The 26,976-nt window shown below is 53.2% G+C and overlaps 1 protein-coding gene across 13 annotated transcripts in view; it reads left to right on the top strand.

Annotated features, from left to right (window-relative positions):
- Positions 1-26,976, top strand: part of GAS7 (growth arrest specific 7) — a 217,514-nt gene that overhangs the window by 140,136 nt on the left and 50,402 nt on the right. For all 13 annotated transcript variants that reach the window (XM_023243853.2, XM_006939789.5, XM_006939788.3 and 10 more), the window contains exon 3: positions 15,909-15,989. In XM_023243853.2, the coding sequence (XP_023099621.1) occupies positions 15,909-15,989 (81 nt within the window). The remainder of the gene's footprint in view (positions 1-15,908; positions 15,990-26,976) is intronic.

The following is a 26,976-nucleotide window of genomic DNA, read 5'->3' as shown; positions in this document are numbered from 1 at the left end:
ACATGTGGTCTGATCCGAGGCCCCCTCGGGTCTGCGCTAGACTTGGGGCTTAGCTGTCTCCCGGTCCCTGGTGGTCGGTCCCCTTGCTGCCCCTCTGGGCCGTGCCACAGACCCAGACCCTCTGGACTTCTAGCCCAGGCTTCACAGCCAGCCCCAGCCCCAGCCCCTTGCTTCCTGATAGGGATTGATGTCTGTGCCCCTGCAAAAGATGTTGAAATCGTAACCCCCAGGAGCTGTGGACGTGACCTTGGATATAAGATCTTCACAGATGCTCAAATTAAGATAAGGTCGTCCTGGAACACGGTGGGCCCGATCCAATCCACGGGGGTCTTTACAAAAAGGAGAATTTGGGGCATAGTGGCAAATACATGGCAGGGGAGGGGGAGGAGGAGGTGATACAAAGACCCAGATGACAGATGCTGGAACAGACTCTCCTTCACAGCCCTCAGAAGGAACCAGCCCCGCCAGACCTGGATCTCTGGCTCTTGGCCCCCAAAACTGGGACGCAACACATTTCTGTTGTTTAAGCCCCCTGGTTGGTGGTGTTTTGTGGGGAAGCCCTGGAAAACCAACACGCTTCCCAGGCCCCGGCATGGCAGGCCACCGGTGATCTCTTTGGGCACCGTGAAGTCAGACGGGTGGCAGCGTGTCCTCCAGAAGGCCTTGGAGAGGTGCGACCTGTCACCTGCGTTTCTGACACCTGGCCCTCAGGTAAAGTAGCACCAGCAGCCGGAAGGTGGCCTCCTTTCCTGTTGCACTGACAGCCTGTCGGGGAATGCAGGGCGTGGGCTCTGGCTGAAAATAGTCGCCTGGGTCCCAGAATCCTGGTGCTTCCAGGAGAGGGACGTGCAGAAAAGCTTTTATGTAAGCTTCCGGAAAGAGACACATTAAGCAGCTGAATTCCAGATCCTTTCGATTGTTCTCATCACGGTTTTTGAGCGCATCAGAGAGGACCGGGCTGGGGGTCGGGCCCCCAGCTTTGCCCCTTCCTGCTCTGGTCAGTCCTTCGTGCGTCCCCGGCATCCTGAAGTCTTGATTTCCCTGTGTTTGCAAGAGTGGATCCGGCTGGTTTCACGCTCCGAATTTCCCCCAGGGGATGAACCCTGGTGGCTGTGCACATAGCCCTGAGCCGTGCCACCACCTTCCTTCTGTCCCTGATTCCTGCAGGTTGGGGTGGCCCCCTGGCCCCCATGCCACACCTTTGCCTCCAGGTGCTGGGGCGGGGGGCTGGGGGTTGGTCCGTGGTGGTTCTTTCCCAGCGACGGATCCGGGAGGACTTCTGTTTTCTCTCTTGATTTTTCCGTGTTTTCCAGCGTTTCCTCGGGGGGGGGCTGTATTAATTTTATAAGTAGGATAAAAGTTACGCCTCTGAGGTGCAGGAGAGGACAGGAGCTGAGAGCCCCAACGCTCTCTCTTTCTTCCCAATCTTCAGATCCCAGCCCACCCTCCTGGACTCCACATTGCTCTCTCAGATGCCATTTTCCCATTGGAGTCTCTCGTCACATCTTGGGCACTGCTAAGCTTTGGGGTTTCTTCTGGGGTCAGGGTGCACAGTCGGGAGCCTGGTCTCATTTATCTGGGGGTAAGGAGCACCCAAGGGGGCCGGGCCATGTGCTGTCTCCCGCCAAGGGAGGAGAATGTCGGGCTGAGAGTCAAGAGGGACTCCTGCCTCCTTTTCTTCACCCCTCTTCTTCCCTGGCCCCAGATAAAGACCTCACTTGCTTTCTGCCACTGGTATATAAAAATGACATCTGTTGGGGCGCCTGGGGGGCTCAGTCGGTGAAGCGTCTGACTTTGGCTCAGGTCACGATCTCAAGGTCCGTGAGTTCGAGCCCCGCGTCGGGCTCTGTGCTGACAGCTCAGAGCCTGGAGCCTGCTTCGGATTCTGTGTCTCCCTGTCTCTCTGCCCCTCCCCTGCTCGCGTGCTGTCTCCTTCTCAAAATAAAAAAAAAAAAGCACATAAAAAAAATGATATGTGTTGATATGGAGGCCAGTACGGGAAGGGTGCACGGCGGGCAGCAGGAGCAGACCCTTGGGAGCCAGAACAGAATGGGTGAGGGACCACCCAGCGCTTTGGCCTCCCACGTCCCCCCCTCCCCACCCCCTACCCCCCAGCTCAGCTGTTCCCTACAAAGAGTGCGTTCCAGTGACCAGGTGTACAAATGCAGTCTTCTTGGCTGGTGGACTTTAGACATGGAGATGAGGCCCTCACGGGGATTCCACGGCAGCCTGAATATTGGTGGTGCCGGTGGGTTCTTTTTTTGCTCTCACAGCACCTGCCTCTGGGGTGGGGGGGGTTCACTTTTTTTTTTTCCTGGATCTCTGGGGCCAAATGGACTCTTTGCTACAATTTTTTTTTTTAATTTTTTTTTCAACGTTTTTATTTATTTTTGGGACAGAGAGAGACAGAGCATGAACGGGGGAGGGGCAGAGAGAGAGGGAGACACAGAATCGGAAACAGGCTCCAGGCTCTGAGCCATCAGCCCAGAGCCTGACGCGGGGCTCGAACTCACGGACCGCGAGATCGTGACCTGGCTGAAGTCGGACGCTTAACCGACTGCGCCACCCAGGCGCCCCTCTTTGCTACAATTTTTAACAGCACCACCTGCTTGGAGGGAATACCGGTCAACAGTGGGTCCTTTCAAGTCAGGAGTAATTTGTGGGTTGCTTTGATGGTTGTACCTTTAAAAATTTTTTTGGTTGGGGGTTGGTGCCTGGGTGAGTCAGTCAGCTAACATCCGACGCTTGATTTTGGCTCAGGTCATGATCTCCCGGTTCGGAAGATCGAGCCCAGTGATATTTGGGATTCTGTCTCCCTCTCTCTCTGCCCCTCCCCTGCTTGTGCTCTCTCTCTCTCTCTCTCTCCCTTTCTCTCTCAAAGTAAATAAATATTTTTTTAAAAAACCCAAAACTTTCCCCTAATACCTGGAGACAGGAGGAAGCAGTTTCATTTTTTAATTTGGTCTTTTTTGTATTTTTAAAAATTCAATCCAAGTTACTTAACGTATAGCATAGTAATGATTTCAGGAAAAGAATTTAGTGATTCATCACTTAATATGACACTCAATGCTCATCCCAACAAATGCCCTCCTTAACGCCCATCCCCCATTTAGCCCAGCCCCCCACCCACCTCCCCTCTAACAACCCTCAGTTTATTCTCTGTATTTGAGAGTCTCTTCTGGTTTGCCCCCCTCCCTGTTTTTATCTTAATTTTCCTTCCCTTCCCCTGTGTTCTTCTGTTTTGTTTCTTAAGTTCCACATATGAGAGAAATCATATGATATTTGTGTTTCTGTCACTAATTTTGCCTAGCAGAATATACTCCATCCTCGTTGTTGCAAATAGCAAGATTTCCTTCTTTTTGATCGCCGAGGAATGTTCCACTATATAGACATACTATATCTCCTTTACCAGGAGGAAGCACTTCTGCAGAGAGAACTCTGCCCTTCCTTGGCCCCCTCTAGGCCTGTGGTTCTCAAAGTCGGGTTCCTGGGCCAGCAGCATTACCTGGAGGTGGGCGGGGGGGGGGGGCTTGTCAGAAATGCAGTCTCTCAGCCCAGACCTCCTGACTCAGAAACTCGGTGCCTTTACCAGCCCTCCAGGTGATGGAGAAGCATTACCGCACTTTAGGCCCACCCTGCAGGCTGCCCCTGTTTGCAGCATTCTAGAATTTCCCTTAGTGGGTGAGGCTGGCAGGCCTCTTGGCAGAGAGGTTTTTTTCCAACCTGCTCGTGCTGTTTCCCAAGGAAATATTATTTCATCAACTCTCAAGTGCTGCCTGTTTCTTCCCCAGCTTGTGTGGTCCTGTCTATCACGCACAGCCTTTCTTGATGTTGGAGAGAGGTGGTGATGTCCAGAATTGCTGACTGTACATGTTTTGCACTGTTGGCTCCTGATAAGGACTTCGGTGTGCCCAAAGGAGTGGCCGGGGTCCTTTGTGATTCGGGGGCCGGATGGTCGGGGGCTCGGAAAGTGCCTTGGCGGTCGCATCTCAGGAGGGAGGATGGCTTATTCCTGTTCCCAAAATAACCATAGCTCTTTCTGACAGTTTCCTGTGTCTTTGTGAAAAGCAGCACCCCGTGATTTCGAGCATTATTTATAAACATAAAGTCACACCTTTTACTGGAAAGTCTTCTAAATAAGGATCAGCCGTGCCGAGCGACTGAGGTTCATAAAGGCCGACTTTCTCAGAAAACAAATCAGAAAGGTGATGTATGAGTGGAAAATCCCACTTGGTGGGAAGAGAAGCTTCTGAACGGTTGAGCGGTGTGATTTCTCCACGGACAGGCTGTGGAGGTCCTCCTGGGGCCGTGTTAAGAGGCCCCAGTGCAGCATGACCACAGAAGAATATTCCAGATGTGGACCTGATGGCCTCAGGGCTGGCCTTGGCTGTTTACCGGGCAGTTTCTGTGGGCAGGAGAATAGAAGCCCGTTCAAACTAGCTTGTGGGGAAAAAAGGGGGCATTGATGAGAAGGATATATGGTGTCTCGTAGAAGCTCCAGCTTAAGGACCAGAAATCAGGTGCTGAGCTGTTTGGCCTGTCTCTGGGACCTCGCGGTGTTATGCCTACTTGTTTCTCTGGGCTCGCTTTCCTTTCTACGTATTTCTCTCTGCAGACTTGCTTCTTCTCCTTAGCAGCCTTTTAGCAGAAACTGGCCGCTGACGGTCGAAGATACCCACCCAAGCCGTTCTGTGCTGTGTCCACTGGTCCAGGGAGTGGTGGCCAAGCAGGCAGGTGGGTCTACAAAGAGCGAGCTCTGGTGTTTGCACCCTTCTTAGAGAAGGGCCTTGATGATGTGTAACAAATAGTTCCATCTTGTAAAATGACGTTTCAAGGTTCTGATTATGATTTTTATGGAGAGTAGGGACAGTCTCTAGCTTTTTCCATTCCTTCCTTTTGAGGTCACACTTGAAAAGGGCTTTGCCAGCAAAAGAGGCGAATATATTCTAGTACACCCTCATGGACTGTTTTTTTCCTCCCTTAAAAATTTTATTTTATTTTATTTTATTTGTTTTTGAGAAAGAGAGAGAGCGTGCATGCAAGCAGAGGAGGGGCAGAGAGAGAGGGAGACACAGACTCCGAAGCAGGCTCCAGGCTCTGAGCCATCAGCACAGAGCCCGATGCAGGGCTCGAACCCACGAACCGTGAGATCATGACCTGAGCCGAAGTCGGACGCTCAACCGACTGAGCCACCCAGGCGCCCCTACGTAGGCCCCTTTCGGAAATGCCTCTGAGAGCCTTTTGTGCACTTCTGTGCATTTTTGTACACTTCGCCATGTGTTTTGGACACGCCCCGCACACCAGCACACCCTCCTCCGCTTCATACCCTGGAACAACGGCATCATGTCCCCTGGGCATTCCCAGCGTGTCCCTGGAGTTTTCCTCCTCTAACAAAACATGCCCCCAAACATATCTTCGTCCTGATGCCATCACTACACCCCCGAAACTGTTGTTAGGTCAAAGGGCGTGTGCGTTTGGGATTTTGATCGCTATTGCCATACTGCCTTTCCAAGACACTCCCAGCCTGTTTTTCCAGATCCTTGGTAACGAGGGGTTGTCAGTCTTGAAAGACATTACGTGTCTGGTGGGTAAGAAAACAGTGTCTTGTTGTCATCTCTGTTAGGGTTTCTCCAGTTTTGAGTGAGACCGGACGTCTCTTCCGCTTGGTAATCTGCCATTATGTTTCTTTAACACCACCCCCCCACCCCAGCCACCGTGTATTCTTTGCTCGTTGTAGGTTGGACTGCTTGCGGGATTTGTAATTCATGCTATGTGAAGGGAATGGGAAGTCTGTCCGTTCTGCCTGGTCCTTCTTTGTCTTTCCATCCACTCGTCTGTCTTTTCATCTAGACACACACACACACACACACACACACACACACACACACACACACACACATTTTGTGAAAAGCAGCCTTTGGCCACATAGCCAAATGAGTTCTCATGTTTGCTCTGAGCTGAGTCTGCGTTCATTCCTCCAACACCGAATGCCCACTCTACCTGGTGCCTGGGAGACAGGGATACATTTATTTGACCCAGTCCCTGCCCTCAGGATACATCCATTGGGAGGGCTGGACTTGAGGGCAGGTGCTGTAGCTGAGGGACGAGGAGGTCATCCATGCTCCCCATCCAGGCCGTCAGCTGCCTGAGAGCAGGACAAAATTGTGGGCTCCTGGATCCCCTCCCCAGGCTTGGCACCTGTTCGTAGCTAGTACTCAGAAAGTCTGAATGGTGTGGACGAGGAGCACGCAGGACCGTGAGGTCACCTGGGCTCTCCCCGTGTCTGAACCAGGTGGCCCTGATCTGCCTTCCGCCCTCTGCCAGCTCTGTCCCCATCAAGCAGCCACTGGCACCTTCTCTTGGTGCTTTTTCCCTCTCGGCTTCCTTCACTGCACACTTTCTCCTCTCCATTTCATGGTCCCCTATTCTAGGAAGAGTCTAAGGACTGAGCCGAACGAAAGGGTTTGTGACAGTCCTACTCTAATTCGTGAGTCTGCCCCTGGAACTAGAATAGATGACAAAGTGCCTCACGTCAAAGCCGTGGCTCTCTGGAGACAGGTGTCGTGAGCCTGGTAGTTTTAGAAGGTCGGGTAATGATGATGGGCGTTGGGGGAGTTCCTTAAATTACCCTACATTCCCGCCATGCGTCTTGCTTCAAACCTTGCCTGATCCTAACCCTCAAGTTTTGTCTCATTTACGTGTCTTCTGGTCTGTGGCCGGTTCCTGGGATAGATTACTATGGACTCTGCCACTTGCCCCGCCCCCCCCCCAAATCTGGTTAATCACGGAGACTGGAGAATTTTCAGGTCCCAGGTCTGGGAATCTGTGTTTTTACCAAGTGGTCCCAATGACCCCGATGAGTCACCAGGTTTTGGGGAGACAGGATGGGAGCTCTGGGAGGTACCTGTGCGTAAGTCCCGGATTCCGAGGGTCCAGGCTTCGGTTTTGATAAGGTTTCTTTCTCAGGACCTACCTCCTGTTTTCTCAACCATTAAGTTGGGGGTCATAATATCTCTGAGCTGCCACCACCTGTTTTTTTCCTGCATTGCAGTCAGTCAACCCTGGTTATCCCTTGACTCAAGGTCAGGGATTCCTGGTGTGTCTGCCCGGGTGTGCACTCTTTAAGGGGGCTGACGTACACCAGGGACCCTAAAGGGTTTAAAGGACAGGCTCAGAGAGTTCCAGGCACCCTACCGGTGCCCCAGGTCTCCACTAGAATTTCTCTGGCCATGGCTGGTCCTACTTTTCTAGGGCCTCTACGTAGGCTGGAGCCAGCCTCTGGTTCGGGCTAATGTCAAAGGGCCAGGGCGCTAAAGGGACTGCTGCTTTATTGTGATGACATCGCCAGCTTCTGTACGGTCTGTGAACCAGGTGTGAGGGTCCCTGATCTGCCCAGATCACAGGCTTTGCTGAAGGGATCCATTGAGCTGCTGGAAAGTGGTAGACCACTGATAGTGATGTTTCTTTGGCTGAGGGACACCCTCTACAGCTCAGACATGCTAAGGAAGGCATTCTAGAACCTTCTTTTCCCTAGCATCAGAGAGGGAGCCCTACCCTCCCTCTCCCTTTGGGAGATGTGCTCTGGGAGGGCATGAACAGGGTTGAAAGCAGGGAGGAGGCTTTTGGGGTGGGAGGCTGGGAAGCAGAGAAAAGGAAGGAATGGAGAGGGTTTTGTTTTATTAATACTGTCGTTGTCGTTACGGGGCTTTGAGGGTTTCCTCTGTGTCAGGCTGTGTGTGGCCCACTGACTGCTCATCCAGCACCCCCAGACTCCTGCAATGTTATCCCTGCTTTGCAGTGAGGAAGCAGGCCGGGTGCCACGCCATTCATTGCCAAGGGGTTGACTTGGGATTTGAACATCTGTCTGTAGGACACCAATGCCTGACCTCCGAGGTGCATAACAGCAACTCTGGGTTGAGGACGGCGTTTGAAGCACCAGGGCAGGTGGACCGTCCATTCCTTTCTTCTCCTGAACAGCAGAGTCTTGGTATCACCTGTCCTCAGAGCACGGGGGCTCTCAGAGCTCAGGGGAGCCGCCTCGGGGGCCATCGTGGTCACACGTGCACTGCCTGTGGCTCGTAGACACTGCAAATTGGGGGCCGTTAGCTAACACGTCCCCACGTCTGCTCCTGGTCTCCTCAGGCTCGACTCCTGCCACGCATTTCTGGCTGGAACTCAAGATGCGAACTCTGGGGCCCCAGTGGTCCACGCTGCCCGAAAGTAAGGGTCTGGCCCAGGCTCAGGAGCCCTCCCTCTGGCGATCAGACGTAGGCAATCGATCCCACAGAACACAGTTCTGCTGACGCGCCCGCTGATGGCAGTTTGCAAAAAGACTTTGCATGTTTCCGTTTGCTGAGAGGCCGCCTGATCCGTCCCTGCTGCTGGGAATCCGTGCTGTGTGAGCCGAGTTGAGGGTAGTTGGGGAAGCCCCCATGGGAGGCGGATCGAGATAAAGCTTCCCATGCCAGAATCTCTTCCGTCAAGCGTCCCTTCCTGGGGGGTCGTTAGATCGTCCAGGAACTGCCTTTTCATCCACAGGGTCTGAAACCAGCATGGAAGGGTCTAGTTCTAGAGCTGTGAGTAGGGGTCGTTACCTGGGCACCCCTTCTTGACCCTTCCCGGATGGGACATCCCCGGATCCCTCCGGCATCCTAGCTAATGGCGGTGGTGCTGGCCGTGCCATCCTCACCTAGATGGACCCTGCCCCACTCACGCCACACTCCCCAGCTCCCACTGCTCCTTCTGGAGGGAGTTCTGGAAGAGCCCAAGCATGTCTCAGTCTCTGGAGGACTGATAGGGTGGACACAGAGAGGCAGAACTCACAGATGACACATCTAGGGCACCAGAGGTGCTGAGGGGCGTGAGCCCAGGAAGCCTGCTCGGAGGCAGGGCCTGGCAGAGTGGCCACCATTGGATCATGTCACTTCTCTGCCTCAAGCCCCACAGTGGCTGCCCCCACACGTCCAATGTTGCTGATTCCGCAGGTCTGTAATGGGGCCCGAGGGTTTGCATTTCTAGCCGGTTCCCAGGAGACACTCATGCTGCTGGTCCAGGACCCGACTCTGAGAGCCAGCGCCCTGGGTGATCGAGTCTGGCCCTGTGACCTCTGACTCTGGCCCTCCGCCTCCACCCCCACTTTTCAGCCATATAATCTTCCTTGCAGCTCTTTGAAGGTGACAGATGTGTGCTTGCCTCTCAACCTTCTCACTTTCGGTTCCCTCCACCTGCAGTTCTGTTCTCTCACATGCTACGTGCATGGCTTGTTACTTTTCTTTGGCACTAGCCGGCTTGCAAAAGGGCCCCCAACATACCCAGTACCTGTCACTCACGCTGCTCTGTGTCCCTCCCACATTCTGTCAGCGTTGCAAGCAGTAGAATCTGGTCGTTGTGATGGAGAGTCACTTCTACGGCTAGGTGATAAAAGACATCGTGGTTTCTCCCTGCTCTCTCGGATCTCACGCTTTGGGGGCAAGGAACTTTGGCCCATCCATGTGAGCGGATCCAGCCCCGCTCAAGCCTTCGGATGATGCAGCCCCAGCTAAGATCACACTGTAACCTCATGGGAGAGCCTGAGCCGGAACCGCCCCACTAAGCCCCTTCTGGATTCCCGACCCTCCAGAACAGTATGATGTCGTAAATGCTCATTGATTGCAGCTGCTGCTGAGTCTGGGATGGTTTCTGATGCAGCAGTGGAAACTTGCTAAACTACTTTCCAAACTTTACTCAAATGTGCATTTCTCAGGGAGAACTTCCTTGGCTATTCTTATAAATATTTATTTATTTATTTTTGAGAGAGAGAGAATAAGAGACAGCATCAGAAGCAGGCTCCAGGCTCCGAGCTGTCAGCCCAGAGCCCGACGCGGGGCTCGCACCCACGAACCATGAGATCATGACCTGAGCCGAAGTCCAATGCTTAACCGACTGAGCTACCTGGGGGCCCCTTGGATATTCTTCTAAAATTAAATCCCTTTCTAATACAATTTTTTTATCCCCCTTCCCTGCTTTATTGTCTTTAGCATGTCCCGCCATCTAACCTGAGAGCCTCACATCAGGCTCTGTGCTGACAGTGCGGAGCCTGGAGCCTGCTGCGGATTCTGTGTCTCCCTCTCTCTCTGCCCCTCCCCTGCTCCCACTGTGCCTCTCTCGTCTCTCAAAAATGAATAAACGTTAAAAAAAAAAAGATTCTCAAACAGAGTGGTGCATAGACTAAAACAGGACTGTTTTGTGCAGCTCCCTGCACAGAGCTCAGGGAAGTTGGCATAGCGGGCACTTGGTGGTCCTTGCTGGCAGACCGAGTCCTAGCTCTGCTGGTTCTCAACCGAGGCCTCAGTTTCTTTAGAAAGAAGGATTTCGTTTCTTAGAAAGTGGAAACGGTTGCACCCATTTCGTAGGTATTTGGGGACCGTGGAAGGAGACGCACGAGTGGATGCGCAGAGAGTTGGTAGTTCATTTCCTGCAGAGAGTGTGTGGTTGGAAGTCAGATTTTATTTAATTTTAAGAAGGGGTTGGGAATGCCCTCATGGGCCAGAGGCCCGTCACTGGGGTGATTACAAAGCCAAGGACCACGGAAACACGGGTGCGTGGGAGGGAACCAGAGCGTCTGCTGCTGAGTCCCCGAGGGGGGAGAGAGGTGAGCGGGACCCTCTGGACGCTGACCTGGGTTCTGTGACTTGCTGCAGCTTGCCTTTGTGGGGGTGACCTGATGGCAGAGGCCAGCCGGGACCCCAAAGGACCCAATTCCCTCTGAGCTGGTACCTGTGGTTATTTCACCTGGTAGCCACTGGGGGCAGCAGAGAGCCACCACCATAGCCAAGCAAGTGGACCGATGGGGAACAGGTGTCCACTGGGGCTGGACAGGGAGTAGGGGTTGGGGTGTAAGGGTGGGACCAAGCGGGACAGGGAGGGTAGGGCTCACACCTTCCCCAAAAGGCAAATCACCAGGACCAGTGGCGTCGATCCAGGGGGTCCTTGTGGCTTTCCCACCGGAAGCCGGTATTTCTAATGCAAGCAGGATGCAGTCTTAACAAGGGCAATGAAGTCCAGAAGTGACTGTTTAAAGTCACTAAGTCGTGCCTCGCTTCCTGTTTTATTATTAGCATTAGGGTTATTCTTGTAAGGAGGGGCCATCTGTGCTTTGAAACCCAGATTTACGTGTCTGTCCTCCTTTGAACTAGACTTTTCTCTGAAAGTTTTATTCTCCACGGCAGCAACTGTCATCCACTGACAGGGAAATTAAAACCTCTAGCTCGTAGCATTGATGGCTTAGAGAGCGACTTCCCTGGGCCGGTTTGATCCACAGTCAGTCGATCTGTGTGTGTGGCTCTTCCTGGCTTTCGTGGAGGAGGTCCGAATTGCGTGAGGGCCGCCGTTAGGAAAAGTGTGTTTCTCGTGAATTGCGTTGGACGGACAGTCTCTCCAAGAACACGTCTCGCTTCTCCAGGCTGACCTCCCCATGTTCCCTAGAGCCTCTGGGGGCTGCGTGGTGACGATTCTGGTAGCAGGAGGAGTCTGGCTGTTTCTGGAACCACCTAAAGCCCCAGGGATAGGTCCCCAGAGAATGTAGAAGAGCCTTAATCCAGGGTGACTCGGGCCCCCGACTCCCCGCTTCAGTTTTGCTTTGACTTGGTCGACGAGCTTGGTGTGCTGTAAATAGATTAAGGAATCTTATTGGAAAAGGTCTAGAAATGGCTTCCTCCCTGCGGGCGGTATGGTCATCTGGGGTGATGTTTCCTGCTGCTGGTGAGGTCACTCAGCCACAGTCCCCGTGGCTCTCTCCAGACGTCTGCCAGGCCCGGCCTGGCCACCTACCTGCCTCAGACTTGCAGTGAGTGGCTTTGGGTTTTGGGCTAAGTCAGAGCCGGCCAAGGCGAGCATCCTCTAGAAGTTACGGTGCCCTGATGGCGTTTGGCCGGACAGATGTGGTTCACATGGGAACGAGGGACTCCAGCCTCTGGGGGGGCCTGTATATGACCCAGCCAGCGAGCCTTCTGGCGAGTGGGGCTCAGTCTGCAAGCCTGCACCTGCCTGCGATCTCGGGGCCTCCTGCAGACCCTCCAAGCACATGATGCCACGCTGGCTTCTCTGCTCTGTCCTTAGGATTCCCAGTGGGGAGGCAAAGGGGACCCACAGGGGCAGCTGTACCCTGCTCTTTGCTCTCGGTGCATTTTCTCTTGTTGCCCGAGGGTCTCTGCCGCTTGTCGCCCCCTTTCCTGGAGAGCCCCAGGCTGGGGGGAGGAGGGACAAGAAACCGAGGCTTCTCTGCTAAAAGTGCCTTCAAGTCAGGCTGCTTTGTCTCCCCCAAGCTTGGTGGTGTCTCTCAGGTCCCAGCACACAGGTGGATGAATGTAAGAAAGAGGACGGAGGGGCGAGTCAAGTCCTCGTGTCTGTTGCCGTGTCCTCTCTCTTTCCCTCTCTTTCCTCCCTCCCCCCAAGGCCACCAGGTCGCACTTTTATGTATTTAGTTTTCAGTAAGTTTCAATCCTTGAGGGGTCCCGAATCCCGCAGATTCAGTGGCCTCAGTGGGAAGGTTGCTCCGAGTCTGGCCCGACACCCCCCCCCCCCCCCGCCACCATTCCCGTGCCACGAGTCGCCTCCCCCTGCCGCCCTCCAGGGTTCCTCCATTTGCTGCCAGGAGTCATTTGCCACTGTGTTCTTTTCTCTGTGCATGTGTGCTCAGCTCTCGTCCAGCTGGAGTCCGAGTTTCATCTTGAGCGTGACCAGCTTCAGCTTTAAGAGGAGCTGGCCCTCCGTCATAGGCCCCACGTGGAGGCGGCCTGGTGATCTTACGGAGGCGGCCCAGTGACCTTGCCGCCCTGCTCCCAGCCGACTTTCACGAGCCCTGATGTGGCTGCAGGGCCTTCTCTGAAATCAGGTCCATGGCATCAGCTACCAAAGGGGTAAAGGCCACGGTGCAGAGTGGACAGTTCCCTGGGGACCTTTCCCACATGTAGGAAGAACAGGGCTTGTCTATCCCTAGAGACTGGAAGGGCATATCACATGGGAACCTACATTGTGCCGTCACGGTGTCCGTGCTTCCGTTTGCCCATCTGTCCGGGCACATAGACCCGGCTCTCAGGGAGGTAAGACAGGGGTCAAGGTCTGTGCTGTCTGAGAGGTGGGACAGAGTGCTGATTCCCTCAGAGGAGCTAGATGGAAGGTATGTGGGGGAGGCGGGGGTATGTGGCTGTCGGGGATTCTCAGGCCTGGTTCTGCGATGAACCTGAGACAGACTTAAGTGCAGGAGGCTCGGGGGCAAGGGAATACTCTTGGGAGGAACCCCCCGGGGAAGGGAAGGAAACAGTAATGTAGTAAAGTCACAGGAAGGGCCCCTGCCAGCCCCTGAGAGCTCTGAGCTGGGTGGAATTGTCTGCCTCGAGGCAAGGGAATTGGTGGGCTTTTTACCCCCCAACATGGGCCAGCCATTGTGTGGGCAACACCCCCTGCCCCCGATCCCAGATACAGCCTTGTGCCCCAAGAGGGACTCCACTGTGAGCCTCTGCAGCTGGGGCAGCATTTGCTCTAGAGAGTTTGGGCATTTGACACCAGAGCAGAAACGCAGTCTGAGAAGGCTGCCTGGTGGAAGCGGCATTTTCATTGAGACTTGACTAGTGCATGAGATTCTGGCATCCAGGGGGAGGGAACCGTGATAGCAAAGGCATGTTGCGAGACCAGCAAATGGGCTGGGGTAAAGTGAGAATTCAATCTGGACAGACAGACAGGGGCGCCCTTCTGCGGGGGGCTACAGGGTTTGGACGTTATTCTGTGTGCCCTGTGGGAGAGGAGCCAGCAAAGGATTGTCCCTGTTCGTGACCTGCAGCCAGAGACGGGCTCTGGGCTGAGCCCACCCACCCCTCCTCCCACGGGGAAGACGCTGAGCCTGGTCTGCCCGTCCCTCCTTGTTCCTGGTGGCTGTTTCCCTGCTCCTCCTCTCCCTCAACCTCCCCTCTGTATTCTCTCCCTTAAGACATGAAGGGACCATATTCCCACCCGACTGACTCCTGGAGCCATAAACTCCTTAAACCCAAACAATGGGTTTGAAGTTTTAAGACCCCTGATTTGGAGCTGGAGGGCGGGAGTTTGGGGGCCTGAAAGACCAGTTAGCTCAACCCTTTCATTTTGGGTGGAGAAGCCGAGGACCAGAGAGGCAGAGTGACTTGGCCAGGGCTGGACAGCAGGTAAGCAGCAGAGCCCAGGCAGAAACCCAGTTCTCTCGAATCCTGCTTGAGAGAAGCCAGTGGAAAGCTGTGCTTAATTTTGCTTTTGGCATGGGAGACCATTGAGTTCTTAGTAATAGAAATTTTCATTAAGTAATGTCATGTCCGTATATTCCACTGGCTAAAAATAACTCTACGTGGGCATTTGGCACAAATACAGTGATTGCCTCGGGTGGATCCCATTTTGATATCATTTTGCAGAGGAGACTCTTGGAAGACCGTTAGCGTGGCCAAGCTTCCACTGGTGGTGGGGAGAGGCAGAGCCGGGATTCGAAGCCGGGCCGTCTGGCCCCAGAACCACCACTGTTCGTTCATAGATGCTAACCACTGTACTTCCCAGCTGCTTTAATACGTTGGGAAAGATCCAAAAGTCGATACGTGGCAAGAAAGTACAGTATGATGTTTGTTTCATTTTTTATTTTTTTATTCTTTAATAGTTTTTTAATGTTTATTTATTGTTGAGAGAGAGACAGAGCGCTTGCAGGGGAGGGGCAGAGAGGGAGGGGGACACAGAATCCGAAGCAGGCTCCAGGCTCCGAGCGGTCAGCAAAGAGCCCGATGCGGGGCTCGAACTCACAAACCATGAGGTCATAACCTGAGCTGAAGTTGGACACTTAACCAACTGAGCCACCCTGGTGCCCCTTGTTTCTTTTTAAAGATGTGTATATGGCTTGAAAATAAATCTCCAGGGGCGCCTGGGTGGCTCAGTCGGTTAAGCGTCCGACTTCGGCTCAGGTCATGATCTCGCGGTCCGTGAGTTCGAGGCCCGCGTCGAGCTCTGGGCTGACCGCTCAGAGCCTGAAGCCTGTTTCAGATTCTGTGTCTCCCTCTCTCTCTGCCCCTCCCCCGTTCATGCTCTGTCTCTGTCTCAAAAATAAATAAACTTAAAAAAAAAAAAAGAAAGAAAAGAAATCTCCAGAGATACCAAAATGTTGACTTAGAGCTGTGGGATTATGAGTGTCTACTCTTTTCTTTGCGTTTTTCTACGTCATCATATTGTACAGAGTGAGAAGGCATTCTTTTTGTCACTAGGTAACTTTAGGAGAAGTCTCTGCTTACAGTGGCAGTGTGGCTCATGTCGAGTTCGGGGGGCCATCACACGGCTGCAGTGTTAGCTCTGTTCCTGGCTGGGCATCCGGAGAAGGGGCAGGGGGCAGGGGCCAGGCCGACGTAGTGGTTGGAATTCAGACAAGACGTTGGTCTGGAGAGCCGGGAAGGACTTGGGAAATCAGCCTCACTTGACAGGGGTCTCTGTACGGACCCCAGGCCAGGGCTCCTTCCTCTGGCTTTGGGGTTTCAGGTGATAGTGGGCACTTGGGAGAAACGCCCAGTTAGCGTCTGGGTTCCAGGGCACGAGACCGAAATGGAGGTACATGGGTCGGCAGCCTTGGGGGATCAGTGGGGGCTGGGTAGGGGGCCGGCGGGGGACGGTTCCAAGGATCCCAGCCGGAAGGCTGCCTCCTGTTCGCAGCTGCGTGGAGGAGGGTCCCCAGCAGAGAGGCTCGGTCGTCGTGGCAGGTGGGGAGGGGATGACGTGGGAGCAGAAAGCCAGCTCCCGCCTCCCGGGCTTGGGCAGGACGGTGGCCCGGCCAGGTCCCTATTTTTTCCAGTTCTGCCATCTAGCTCTGCTCTGCGACCCTCTGGGGTTCTGCCCTATGACAATCTCAAAGTGACCGTGTTTCTTTCTTTGACCAGAGACCACCTGGGAACGCCCCAGCAGTTCCTCTGGGATTCCAGCCAGCCCTGGCCCTCACAGGAGCTCTCTGCCTCCGACAGGTACGGTCCACCCACTACTTTGGGGCAGCCGGGAGGGGCCACACACCCGCCTTCATCGGAAAGGCCAAGACTGTGGGTTCTGGGGTCTGGAGCCCGGCGGGGGATCTTACTGGCCGATCCCAGGGAGCGGTCGGAGGATGGGCTCTCCCTGGCGATCCCGGCGGGACACTCCCCGAGGGTGGGGACCTCGTCTCCCCTTTTCTTCTGTGGGATCCTCAGTCCCCAGACACAGCCTGGCTGCAAGGAATGTCTCCACAGCCACGGGGGGTGTGAACCTCATTTGATGGTTTTCCAACCTTAAGCATCAACCCGGAGGCCAAAGTCCAGAAGGTGTGGTTGTGGTGGCAGCCTGGAATTTCAAGTTGGCAGCTTTGAAAAAACATGGGGTGTAGCTGGATGGAGGGGTGGGTGGGGAGGGGGCTGGGGGAGGAACAGCAGCTTATGTGCAGGGTAGTGAGGGCCTTCACGGTGGCCCCAGATCAGAGGTCTGAGTAGCTTCCCTAACACATCACAGGTGACCCACGGAAGAGCTGAAATAAGGAATGAATGAGTGGCTGCGTGAATGAATGAATGCGTAGTAAGTAGAAAGAAGATCCTTAAACCTTAGAACAGAGGAAGGGTCTTGGGTGCAGAGAGTGGGCTGAACACAGCCTGCCTTTCATAGTGGAGAGTCTTTGGACTTGATCGCTGCTGGTGCACTGAGAAGTCAGAACACGATCAAAGTACGTTATTTAGGGAAATGAAGATGGACTGCACAGGAAGCTCTGGACAGTCAGCCGAGGCGTGGGATGTTCCGGGCTTTTGAAATGTTTTTACGTACATCTTTTACCTACATTAAAAAAAAAAAAAAAAGGATTCAAACAGAAAGGAATCCTTTCTGTTGAGAGAGACAGAGACAGCGGGAGGAGGGGAGGGGCAGAGAGAATCCCAAGCAGGCTCTGCACTGTCAGGACAGAACCCGACGTGGGGCTCGAACCCACGAACCGTGAGACCGTGACCTGAGCCAAACTCGAGAGTCGGACACTTGACCGACTGGGCCGCCCGGGAGCCCCGGAAAGGAGCCCTCTCGGGAAGGAGGGCGATGGGGCATTTACTCCTGCTTTTCTAGGGCTTTATAACAGTAGAAATGCCAGCGTGCAGAAAGTGAGGTGTGGCCCCTGATCCTGGCCAGCCAAGACGCTAGAAAGGAAACCCAGCTGTCTTTTCTGGCCAGAGCAGTTGGTCTGCGGCCACTGTGGCCTGCAGTGCATGCTGATGGGACGGGTTGGGGGACTTGCCTTTTGAGTCTGTGGGCCGACCTCACCGGGGCTTGTTCTCCCTTGCACGGTCCCTAGCATCCTTCTGTCCCCTCTGTGCGGTTCGGGGGCCGTCTCCCAGGAGAGGGGCTGGCAGGAGCTGGCTCAGGGCCCTGCTCAGGTGACAGGTTCCTGCCTTCCCCTGATCAGCACAACCCCGAGCGCAGAGCTGGGTGCTGGGACTCTGGAGCTGAGAAGGGAGGGGGAGACGGCAGGGAGAGGGTCAGACCCAATGACGAGAACTGCCAAAGTGTTTAGACAGAGCGCGTGGACGCCGACTCGCCCTCCTCTGCCCCCACCCGCCGGGGACCAGAGACGCTTGTTCCCAAGGCCCCAGGATGCGAGGTCTGTCGACTTCCCAGCATTTGTGGGCAAATGCAGGTGGAAATTCTGCCTACCCTATTGCCCTTTGGCGACTCAGCGGGTGCATCGGCATTCCGAAGGCTCGGGGTCTCGAGTGAAGACCCTGTTTGATTCCGTGCTTCTGTGCTTTTGTCTGTCTACGACACCTGCACGGACTTTTTAAGCTGCTCTGCCCCCAGCAGGGTGGTTCTGAGCTCTGAGGGTGATTTTGCCTACCGGTGGGCGTTTGGCAACATCTGGAGACAATTTTCGGGGTGGCCATTCAGTGCCCAGAGGCTGGGGATGCTGCTAGACCTCTGCATTGCCCAGCACGGCCACCCCCCAAAGGGCTATAAGGCCCACCTGTCAGTAGTACCAGAGCTGAGGGGCTCCGTCCTGGGGTGACTCAGAACACGGGTCGTGCACTGTTGGAGGGTCGCTCGACACACCGTGGCCCGTCGACGTGAGAAGCCGCGGCGAAATCTGCAGAACCGTGGCTCACAGGCCCTGAGACCCACCTTTTGCAAATACCGTGGAAGCCAGAAGGGGCGTCTGCTCGTTCAGTTAGAGGCCCCTTTGTTTCCTTCCCTGGTCGTCACGGCATCTTAGATTTAGAAATCACAGCTTGTCAGACTGGGGCCTCGGGCACGTCGCGTCTCCGTGCCAGGCCTGCTTCTGCCCATTTATACACGAGGGCCTGGAGGAGGAAGGTTGTAGCTCGGGTCCCGTCCAGCCCTCTGTGGATTATGATTCTTGATTCTCTCCCCCTCCCCGGGGCGTGAACGCCGGTCAAGTCTGCATCGTCCCTCTGGGGGACGGGAAGGATCCTTTACCAGGGAGGCTCCAGGAGCATCTGTGAGGTTTTGACCCCTTTTCTAACTTTCGCAGGAAACCTCTGATCAAAAGAATAGAAGAGCAGCCACATTGACCTTTCTTTCTACGGGGAGCACTAGGGTTTTTTTTTCCCCCCAGGCATTCTCTCGTTCGGTTTTAGAACAGTCAGCTTTCAGGAGGTTGAATTTCATTGTGGGAGAGAAACGGACCCGGTGAGGACACGAGGTTGCTTCAAAGCTTAACCGCCCCCACCCCCCCACGCTCCTGGGGTTGTTGACTCCTCTCCTGGCCACCACTCAAGGTCCTCTTCTTGTGCCCGTGCTTGGGAGAACGCAGCCGTGATAGACTTTCAAACCTTTCCTTCGAAGGATATGCCGGATGCTGTTCTCGGTGCTGGGGACTGCGCCAGAGATAAGCCACACCTCTGTGGTCCCTGCTCCCAAGGACCCGCATTCCGGTGGGGAATTTGGGCAAATAAGCCCAAATGTGAAATGTGTCGGATTGTTCTTGCATGTTCTCTTGGAAGGGGTTAAAGTGAGGGCCGCGGGGCAGCGTGGGACTGGAGAGTCAGGGATGGCCCCAGTGAGGAGAAGATGGTATGTGTGTGGGGTCGTGATGATGTGTTCTGGGTCAGGGAACGGCAGGTGCAAAGGTCCTGAGGCAGGAGTGACCTTGGCGTGCTTGAGCACACAGAACAGGCCAGTATGGCTGGAGGGTGGGCAATGAAGGGGGTGGGGGAGTGGTAGGTGATGAGGGGAAGACCAATCAGCAGGGGCGGAGCCTGCCTCCCCCCACCAGCAAGCCAGAGGAAGGGGTCAGAACTTCATTCTGAGTGCGGTGGTTGGAGGTGAGGGTGACAGGGAAATGCGGCAGAGTTGTCTTCATGAGACATTGCCTCTTTTTCTTTAAGTTGATGGATTTTTTGAGAGAGCGAGCACGAGTGGGGGAGGGGGCAGAGAGCAAGGGAGAGAGAGAATTCCCCAAGCATGGTCACCGCAGAGCCCCACGCGGGGCTCAAACTCCAGAACCGTGCAATCATGACCTGAGCTGGAATCGAGAGCCAGACGCTCTACTGACTACCCAAGACACCGCCTCCTTGAAGCAGCCAGGCGGTACTCGGCTTAATCAGAATTGCTCTCGGTTGGCAGGGACAGGCAGGTCCGTCAGATGCCGTTAGCACAGCCAGCCGGGTTACCCACCGGGGGGGAGCAAGGCCCAGTGCACCCCCCAAAATGGGATTCCACTCTTTGAATGTGGGGTGTCACGTAGGGTCGGCACTGAGCTGGGGGCTTTTCCTTCACTGCCTCCTTTACGACCACCAGACTTGGGAGGTGTGTTCATTCCGTAGGTTTCCTGGAGACCTTTCGTGCCAGGCTTTCTGGGCGAGGTCCGCGTCGGTAATAAAGTTTAAACCCAAACAGAAGCACCAAAGGCTCCATTCAGTAACTGCTGCAAATATTAAAAACGATCCTTGGGCTGGTTTCATACCCAGTGTGGAGGCAGTGATTTATGGAGAGAGAGATTGTCACAGTGAGACGGAAGGAAAATACCGGGTGAAAAATGAGGTTCTGGGAGTTTCACGGATGGGTCCCTGGGCAGAATGAATGATGCCATAGAGCAGTGTCATCCATGAGAAGTTTCTGTGATAACGGAAATGCGTGTATCTACGCTGTGCACTGTAGTAACACTAGGCACGTGGCTAACGGATACACTGTGTCCAATGTAGCTGAGGAACTGAATGGTTAAGGTATTTTTACTTTATTTAATAGATGTATTTTTTATTTTGGAATAATTTAAAAAAAATTTTTTAATGTTTAATCTTGGTAGAGAGAGACAGAGCGTGAGCAGGGGAGGGTTAGAGAGAGAGGGAGACACAGAATCCGAAGCAGGCTCCGGGCTCCGAGCCATCAGCACAGAGCCCGACGCGGGGCTCGAACCCACGAACCGTGAGATCGTGACCTGAGCCACAGTCAGATGCTTAACTGACTGAGCCCCCCAGGCGCCCCTAATTGGCAATAATTTTAGGTTTACAGAAATATTACAAAGCCAGTACAGAGAGTTCTTACAAACCCTTTGCTGACTTCCCCTTGCTGTTAACATCCCTGCATAACTGGGTGCATTTGTCAAAAGTAAGAGATGAATGTCATACGTTACTATTAACTAAATTTTATTCAGCTGTCACCAGTTTTTCCACTAATGTCATTTTTCTGTTCTGGGATCCAGTCTTGGATACCACGTGGCATTTATGTTTTAGTAAAAAAAAAATTACTGTTTTTATTTATTTTGGGGGGGAGGGAAGGGGCAGAGAGGGAGGGGAACAGAGGAAGTGGACTCCAAGCTATCAGCACAGAGCCCCACATGGGGCTCGAACTCACGAACCGTGAGATCATGACCTGAGCCGAAGTCGGACGCACAACCGACTGAGCCACCCAGGAGCCCCTTGTGTGTGTGTTTTTTTTTTAAGGTTGGAGGTAATCGGTCTTTTACGGACTTGCGCTGGCGGTGAGGGGGTGGGAGTTGTCGGGAAACCCAGGTTCAGAGTCGGGCTCTGTCCAGCCTGGGGGATTGCGCCCATTAAGGGATCATCCTTGGGTGAAGAGCCTCCCTCCGTCAGCCCCCGGGGGAGCCCAATCACAGGGCAATGAGCTGGTTCCCTTACCGATCAGGGAGAGCCTGCCTTTGAGCTGGTGGAGCCAGGCAGGAGCACTGTGCCCACAGACAGCTGTGCTTCCCCTGAGCAGGGGCCCCTGGGAAGGGGGCTCCCCCTCACCCACACCCTCTCCAGATCAGGAATCCCTAGCAGCTGTCCTCCCCAGTGTCGCTGCAAAGCAGGACCCTCCATTCACTGCAGAATTAGCAAGTTACCAGGCCTAGAGAGGCCTCCGTGGCGGCCCTCAGCTAGACCTCACCATCGACTTCAAGGAAGGCTGTTCACACTTCCGGTAGGCAGGAGGGCTCGCGTGTGGTTCCTAACTCCGTGATTTTGTCAGCTCAGGCAAACCAGTTGAACCTTTGGCGCCCTGGAGAGTAGCCACAGGCTTTCAGCCATTTACAGCCCTGGGGACGGATGTGTTGTGAGTTCTGTTTTGGGGGAATACAGTTTTCATTCTAGACAGTCGGTGAAGACAGTGAGGCCCAGGTTGGGCAGACAGATGTTTCCAGACCAGAAGGCCGTCATGTAAAAATGCTCCCCCGGACAGAGCCGTGTAGACGTAGCCTCCCTCCACCTTACAGAGTGTGGTGAGGGTGGGAGGCAGGGGTGTGGTGAGGGTGAGAGGCAGGGGTGTGCCCGTGGTGCCTTCAGAGGTGCTGAGCACAAAACTGGCCCCCCGAGTCTGCCTGGGTTGGCCTGCCCTCAAAACCTGCCTTCCTACAACCACAGCTCTTCCCAAAGTGGGTTCCATGGTATTCTTGCTTTTTGGCCCAGAATGGGTTCTTCGGCGCCCATGTAAGTGTAGGAATACCACGCACCGTTGCCTTGTGTGAGGTTCACGGAACACGTCAGCGTCCAGGAGCACACGTGGCGGCTTCACGGATGGGGGAGGTTTCTCCAAATGGAAGGTTTGTGCAAGCCCTGTGTTGAGAAAGCCCGTCAGCGCCATTTTGTTCCAACAGCGTTTACTCACTTTGTGTCTCTGAGTCACGTTTTGGTAATTCTCTCAATATTTCCAACTCTTTCACTACAATGATATATGTTACAATGATTTGCTTTGTGATCGGCGATCTTTGATGTTATTCTTGTGATTGCGTTTGGGGCATCACAAGCCGTGTGCGTATAGGACAGTGAACTTCACTGATAAATGTTGTGTGTGTTCTGACTGTTCCAACTGGCCACTCCCCTGTCTCTCCTGCTCCTCAGGCCTCCCTCTTCCCCGAGACACAGCAGTATTGAAATTAGGCCAGTTGAACACCCTACAACGGCCTGTTACGTGTTCAAGGGGAAGGAAGAGTTGAATGTGTCTCGTTGTAAATCAAAAGCTAGACATGATTGAACTCTATAAGGAAAACATGTTGAAAGCTGAAATGGGCCAAAACTTGGGCTAAAGTTGGCCAGATTGTGAACGCCAAGGAGAAGTTCTGGAAGGAAATGGAAAGTGCTTCTCCAGTGGACACAGGAAGGATGAGAGAAACAGCCTTACTGCCGATGGGGAGAAAGTTTGGGTGGTCCGGATGGAAGGTCACACCAGCCCCACCATTCCCTGAGGCCAAAGCCCAATCCAGAGCAAGGCTCTAACTCTCTTCAATGCCATGAAGGCTGAGAGAGGTGAGGAAGCTGCAGAAGAAAAGCCTGAAGCTAGCAGGGGTTGGTTCAGGAGGTTTGAGGGAAGAAGCCATCTCCACAACGTCAAAGTGCAAGGTCAGGCAACAGGTGCTGATGCAGAAGCTACAGCAGGTTCCCCAGAAGGTCGAGCTAAGAGAGTTCATGAAGGTGGCTCCCCTAAGCAATAGACTTCAAGGTAGACCACACAGCGTTCTGTTGGAAGAAGATGCCATCTAGAACTTTCAGAGCTGGTGAAGAGAAGTCAACGCCTGGCTTCAAAGCTTCAAAGGACCGGCTGACTCTCTCCTTAGGGGCTAATGCAGCTGGTGACTTCAAGGTGAAGCCGGTGCTCGTTGGCCATTCCAGAAATCCCAGGGCCCTTCAGAATGATGCTCCTCTACTCCGTCCGGGCTCTATCAGTGGAACAACAGAGACTGCCTGACTACGCGTCTGTTTACATCCTGGTTTACTGAATATTTTAAGCCCACTGTTGAGACCCACTGCTGAGAAGAAGGGATTCTTTTCAAAATATGACTGTTCGTTGATGATACACCTGCTCATTCAAGAGCTGTGATGGAAATGGACGGTGAGATACATGTTGTTTTCAGGCCCACTAATGCAACATCTACTTTGCAGCCGTTGGGTCAGTGAGCCACTTTGACTTTCAAGTCTTACTATTTAAGAGATACATTTTGGAAGGCTCTAGCTGCCATAGATAGTGATTCCTCTGATGCATGTGGGCAAAGTAAACTGAGAACCTTCTGGAAAGGGTCCACCATTCTAGGTGCCGTTAAGAACATTCGCAATTCACGGGAAGAGGTCGAAACACCAACGCGAACAGGAGTTTGGAGGAAGTTGCTTCCAACCCTCATGGAGGACTTTGAGGGGTTCAAGACTTGAGTGGAGGACGTTACTACAGATGTGGCGGAAACAGCAAGAGAGCTAGAATCAGAAGTGGGGCCCGAAGATGGGACCGAATGGCTACAATCCCATGATGAAACTTCATTGGCTAAGGAGTTGGTTCTTATGGATGAGCAAAGAGAGTGATTTCTTAGATGGAATCCAGTCCTGGTGAAGATGCTGTGCAGATTGTTGACGTGACAACAAAGGATTGAGAATATTCCGTGAACTTTAGTTGATAAAGCAGCAGCAGGGTTGGAGAGGACGGACTCTGATTCTGAAAGAAGTTCTGCGGGTCAGATGCTCTCAAACAGCATCACCTGTTATAGGGAGATTGTGAAAAGAGTCCACTGATGCAGGAAACTTTACTGTTGTCTTATTTCAAGAAATTGCCACCGTCCCTCCAGCCACAACCCTGCAGAGTCCGCAGCCATCAACGCTGACCCTCGACCAGCACAGAGATGAGGGTTCGCTGAAAGCTCAGATAATGCCTGATGTTTCTTGGCGATAAAGTGATTTTTTTAATTTTTTAAATGTTATTTATTTTTGAGAGAGAGACAGAGTGTGAGTGGGGGAGAGGCAGAGAGAGAGGGAGACACAGAATCCGAAGCAGGCTCCAGGCTCTGAGCTGTCAGCACAAAGCCCGATGTGGGGCTCGAACTCACAAACCACGAGACCGTGACCTGGGGCCGAAGTCTGACGCTTAACCGACTGAGCCACCCAGGTGCCCCAATAAAGTATTTTTAATTTTTTTTTCAACGTTTTTTTTTATTTATTTTTGGGACAGAGAGAGACAGAGCATGAACGGGGGAGGGGCAGAGAGAGAGGGAGACACAGAATCGGAAACAGGCTCCAGGCTCCGAGCCATCAGCCCAGAGCCCGACGCGGGGCTAGAACTCACGGACCGCGAGATCGTGACCTGGGGCCGAAGTCTGACGCTTAACCGACTGAGCCACCCAGGCGCCCCAAAAGTATTTTTAAATGAAGTATATGCATTTTTTTTTTGACATACTGCCCTTATGCTACTCTTAATAGAGTAGGATGGAAACACAACTTTCACGTACATCTGAGAAACCAAAGCGTGCGTTTGACCCACTTCATGGTGACGTTTGCTTATTGTGGTGGTCCGGAACCCAACCCGCAATATCTCTGAGGTGTGCCTGTATTTAAACAGGCCTCGGGTAATAAAGCAGTGAATAATGGGGGCCACTCGTCCCAAACTCCTTGGACCAAAAGACACTTCCCTTTCCCTTCACCGCCTCACATTTAGAACAAATGCCGCAGAGTTGCATGCCTGGGGAAACCCTGAGTTCCGCCATGTTGACTGTGTGAGGAGGGGTGGGCGTGCGGGTGTCATGAACAAGACCCCGGGGCTCCTGGGTTCCTTAAGCTTGAGGAGAGAACTCAAGGGAGTTAGAAAGAAAGGGAGGGAGATTAGAAGGGGGGCTGTCCAGGGCTGAGTTTCTCATTTGGAAGGGTTAAGTCTACTCGTTGGGGTGCTCTAAGGGAACAGTGAGGCATGGAGGAGGGAACTTTCTCTGCTGGGGATTGGAGCTGGAGGGAAGCAGGGCCGCTGAGCCCGTGGATTCTGGGCGATGGATGTTGCGGACTCTTTTCTGTTGCTTGGCGTCTCTCGGGAACTCTTGTCGTGCCCCTTCTTTCTGTCTTTATCCACTTTGTCTCCGACGCCCCTGAAGGCCTCCTTCTTTCCCTTTCTACCCAAACACCCGTCCCCTCTTCTGATGCATCCCTCAAGCCCCCCTCTCTTTGTTTTTAACCGCCCACAACGAGGGATGAAACCTATACGTGCGTGTGTTTATATCTGTGCTGGAAATTATGAAAGTTACTACATAAGAGCTTCTGTTCCCTTTTTCTTCTCTTAGAAACAGCTGAAATGGGCATTTTCCTTTTTTCTTGTATCCTCAGAACGAATTGTGTCCCTTACGGTTATGAGTGATCATTGACCAATTTTATTTTATTCCACCTGCCCCCTGCTGCCCGGAGGCTGGAGGCCTCAAAAGCACCCACTTCTGGCCTCTAACTCTTGGTCAGCTGAGAGCCCAGAGGACTGGGAATAATCAGGAATGCTCGTGGGTAAGCCGTAACCGTTCAGATCTCCACCAAGCGCTTTTTCTGAGTGTGCCTGGGACTGGGGGCCTGAAACACAGCAACACCAGGTCAGGGCAGAGCTGCCGGATGGAGAGAAATGGTTGGATGCAAAATTATTTTTTCTTTCCCGGTAATTGTTTTGACATGGGGAGTAATTAGCCAGCAGCTGACAGCTCAGAACCGAAGTGAGAACAAGAGAATGGATTAGGGACAGAATGCCCCTGCGTTAGGCAGTTCCTGGCTGGCGTTAATGTGGCAGACGGGGTGCCTGGGGGATGCTGGAAGCAGAAGACAGACAGGCGTATACTGAGGGTGCACGTTTAGGTGCTGTGAGGGGGTCAGTGGGGGGTCAGAAGGGCGGCCCCTGGCCTCCAGGAGGCCCCCTGTAGGGACCCAACATCGTCAGAGGTGGTGACTGCTTCCAGGCTAAGACCTGCTCAGGTAAGAGTATACATATTTCGTGTTTGTAGTCAAACTGAACTGTGGCTCAGTTCTTCTGTTGTTTTAGGGTCAGGGTAATGCTGGCTTTGTGCAGTAAACTGGGAAATTTGCCCCATGTTCCTAAAGCCAGGTGCGGTTTTTTTCCTAGGATTTTCTTTGTCGAGCGTTTGAATGCATTTGCCCGTAAAACCATCTGGGTCCAGTGCCTTTTGGAGGGAGGTCATTTTTCAAAAGTTTTACTCATTTTGGTGTTTCTAGGGTCCTTTGAAGCCATTTTTAATCATTTGGGTCTTATGGAAGGTCGTGTATTTATTAGCACATAATTACAAATCGTATGCTCTTGTATTTATAAAAAAATCTCTTACGAGATCTGCTTATGTGTTCTTTCTAATTCCACCTTCTGAGCATTCGTGCTCTCTCTCTGTCTCAAATTAGATGGGCTGACCTGCTTTTTTATTGCTGTGATTCCTCCCCCAGGCGCACACAAAGAGAACTTGCCTGAGTTGTGAATGTCATCCTGCTTCCTAACCAATTCATTTCTGTTGCTGTATTTACACCCCCTCCTCATGTTTTCCTTTGGTTAATTTTACTGGCTTTTAAAATTTTTTCTAAATTATTATTTTTTTATTTTTTTAATGTTTATTTTATTTTTGAGAAAAAGCACGAGCAGGAAAAAGGCAGAGAGAGAGAGAGAGACTCTGAGGCAGGCTCCAGTCTCCGAGCTGTCGGCACAGAGCCCGACGCGGGGCTCGAACCCACAAACCTTCAGATCATGACCTGAGCTAAAGTCAGATACTTAACGACT

Source organism: Felis catus, chromosome E1 (assembly GCF_018350175.1).
Source record: "Felis catus isolate Fca126 chromosome E1, F.catus_Fca126_mat1.0, whole genome shotgun sequence".
NCBI classification, from domain to species: domain Eukaryota; kingdom Metazoa; phylum Chordata; class Mammalia; order Carnivora; family Felidae; genus Felis; species Felis catus.
Note: the sequence above shows the minus strand (reverse complement) of the source record. Positions and strands in the feature narration are given on the sequence as shown.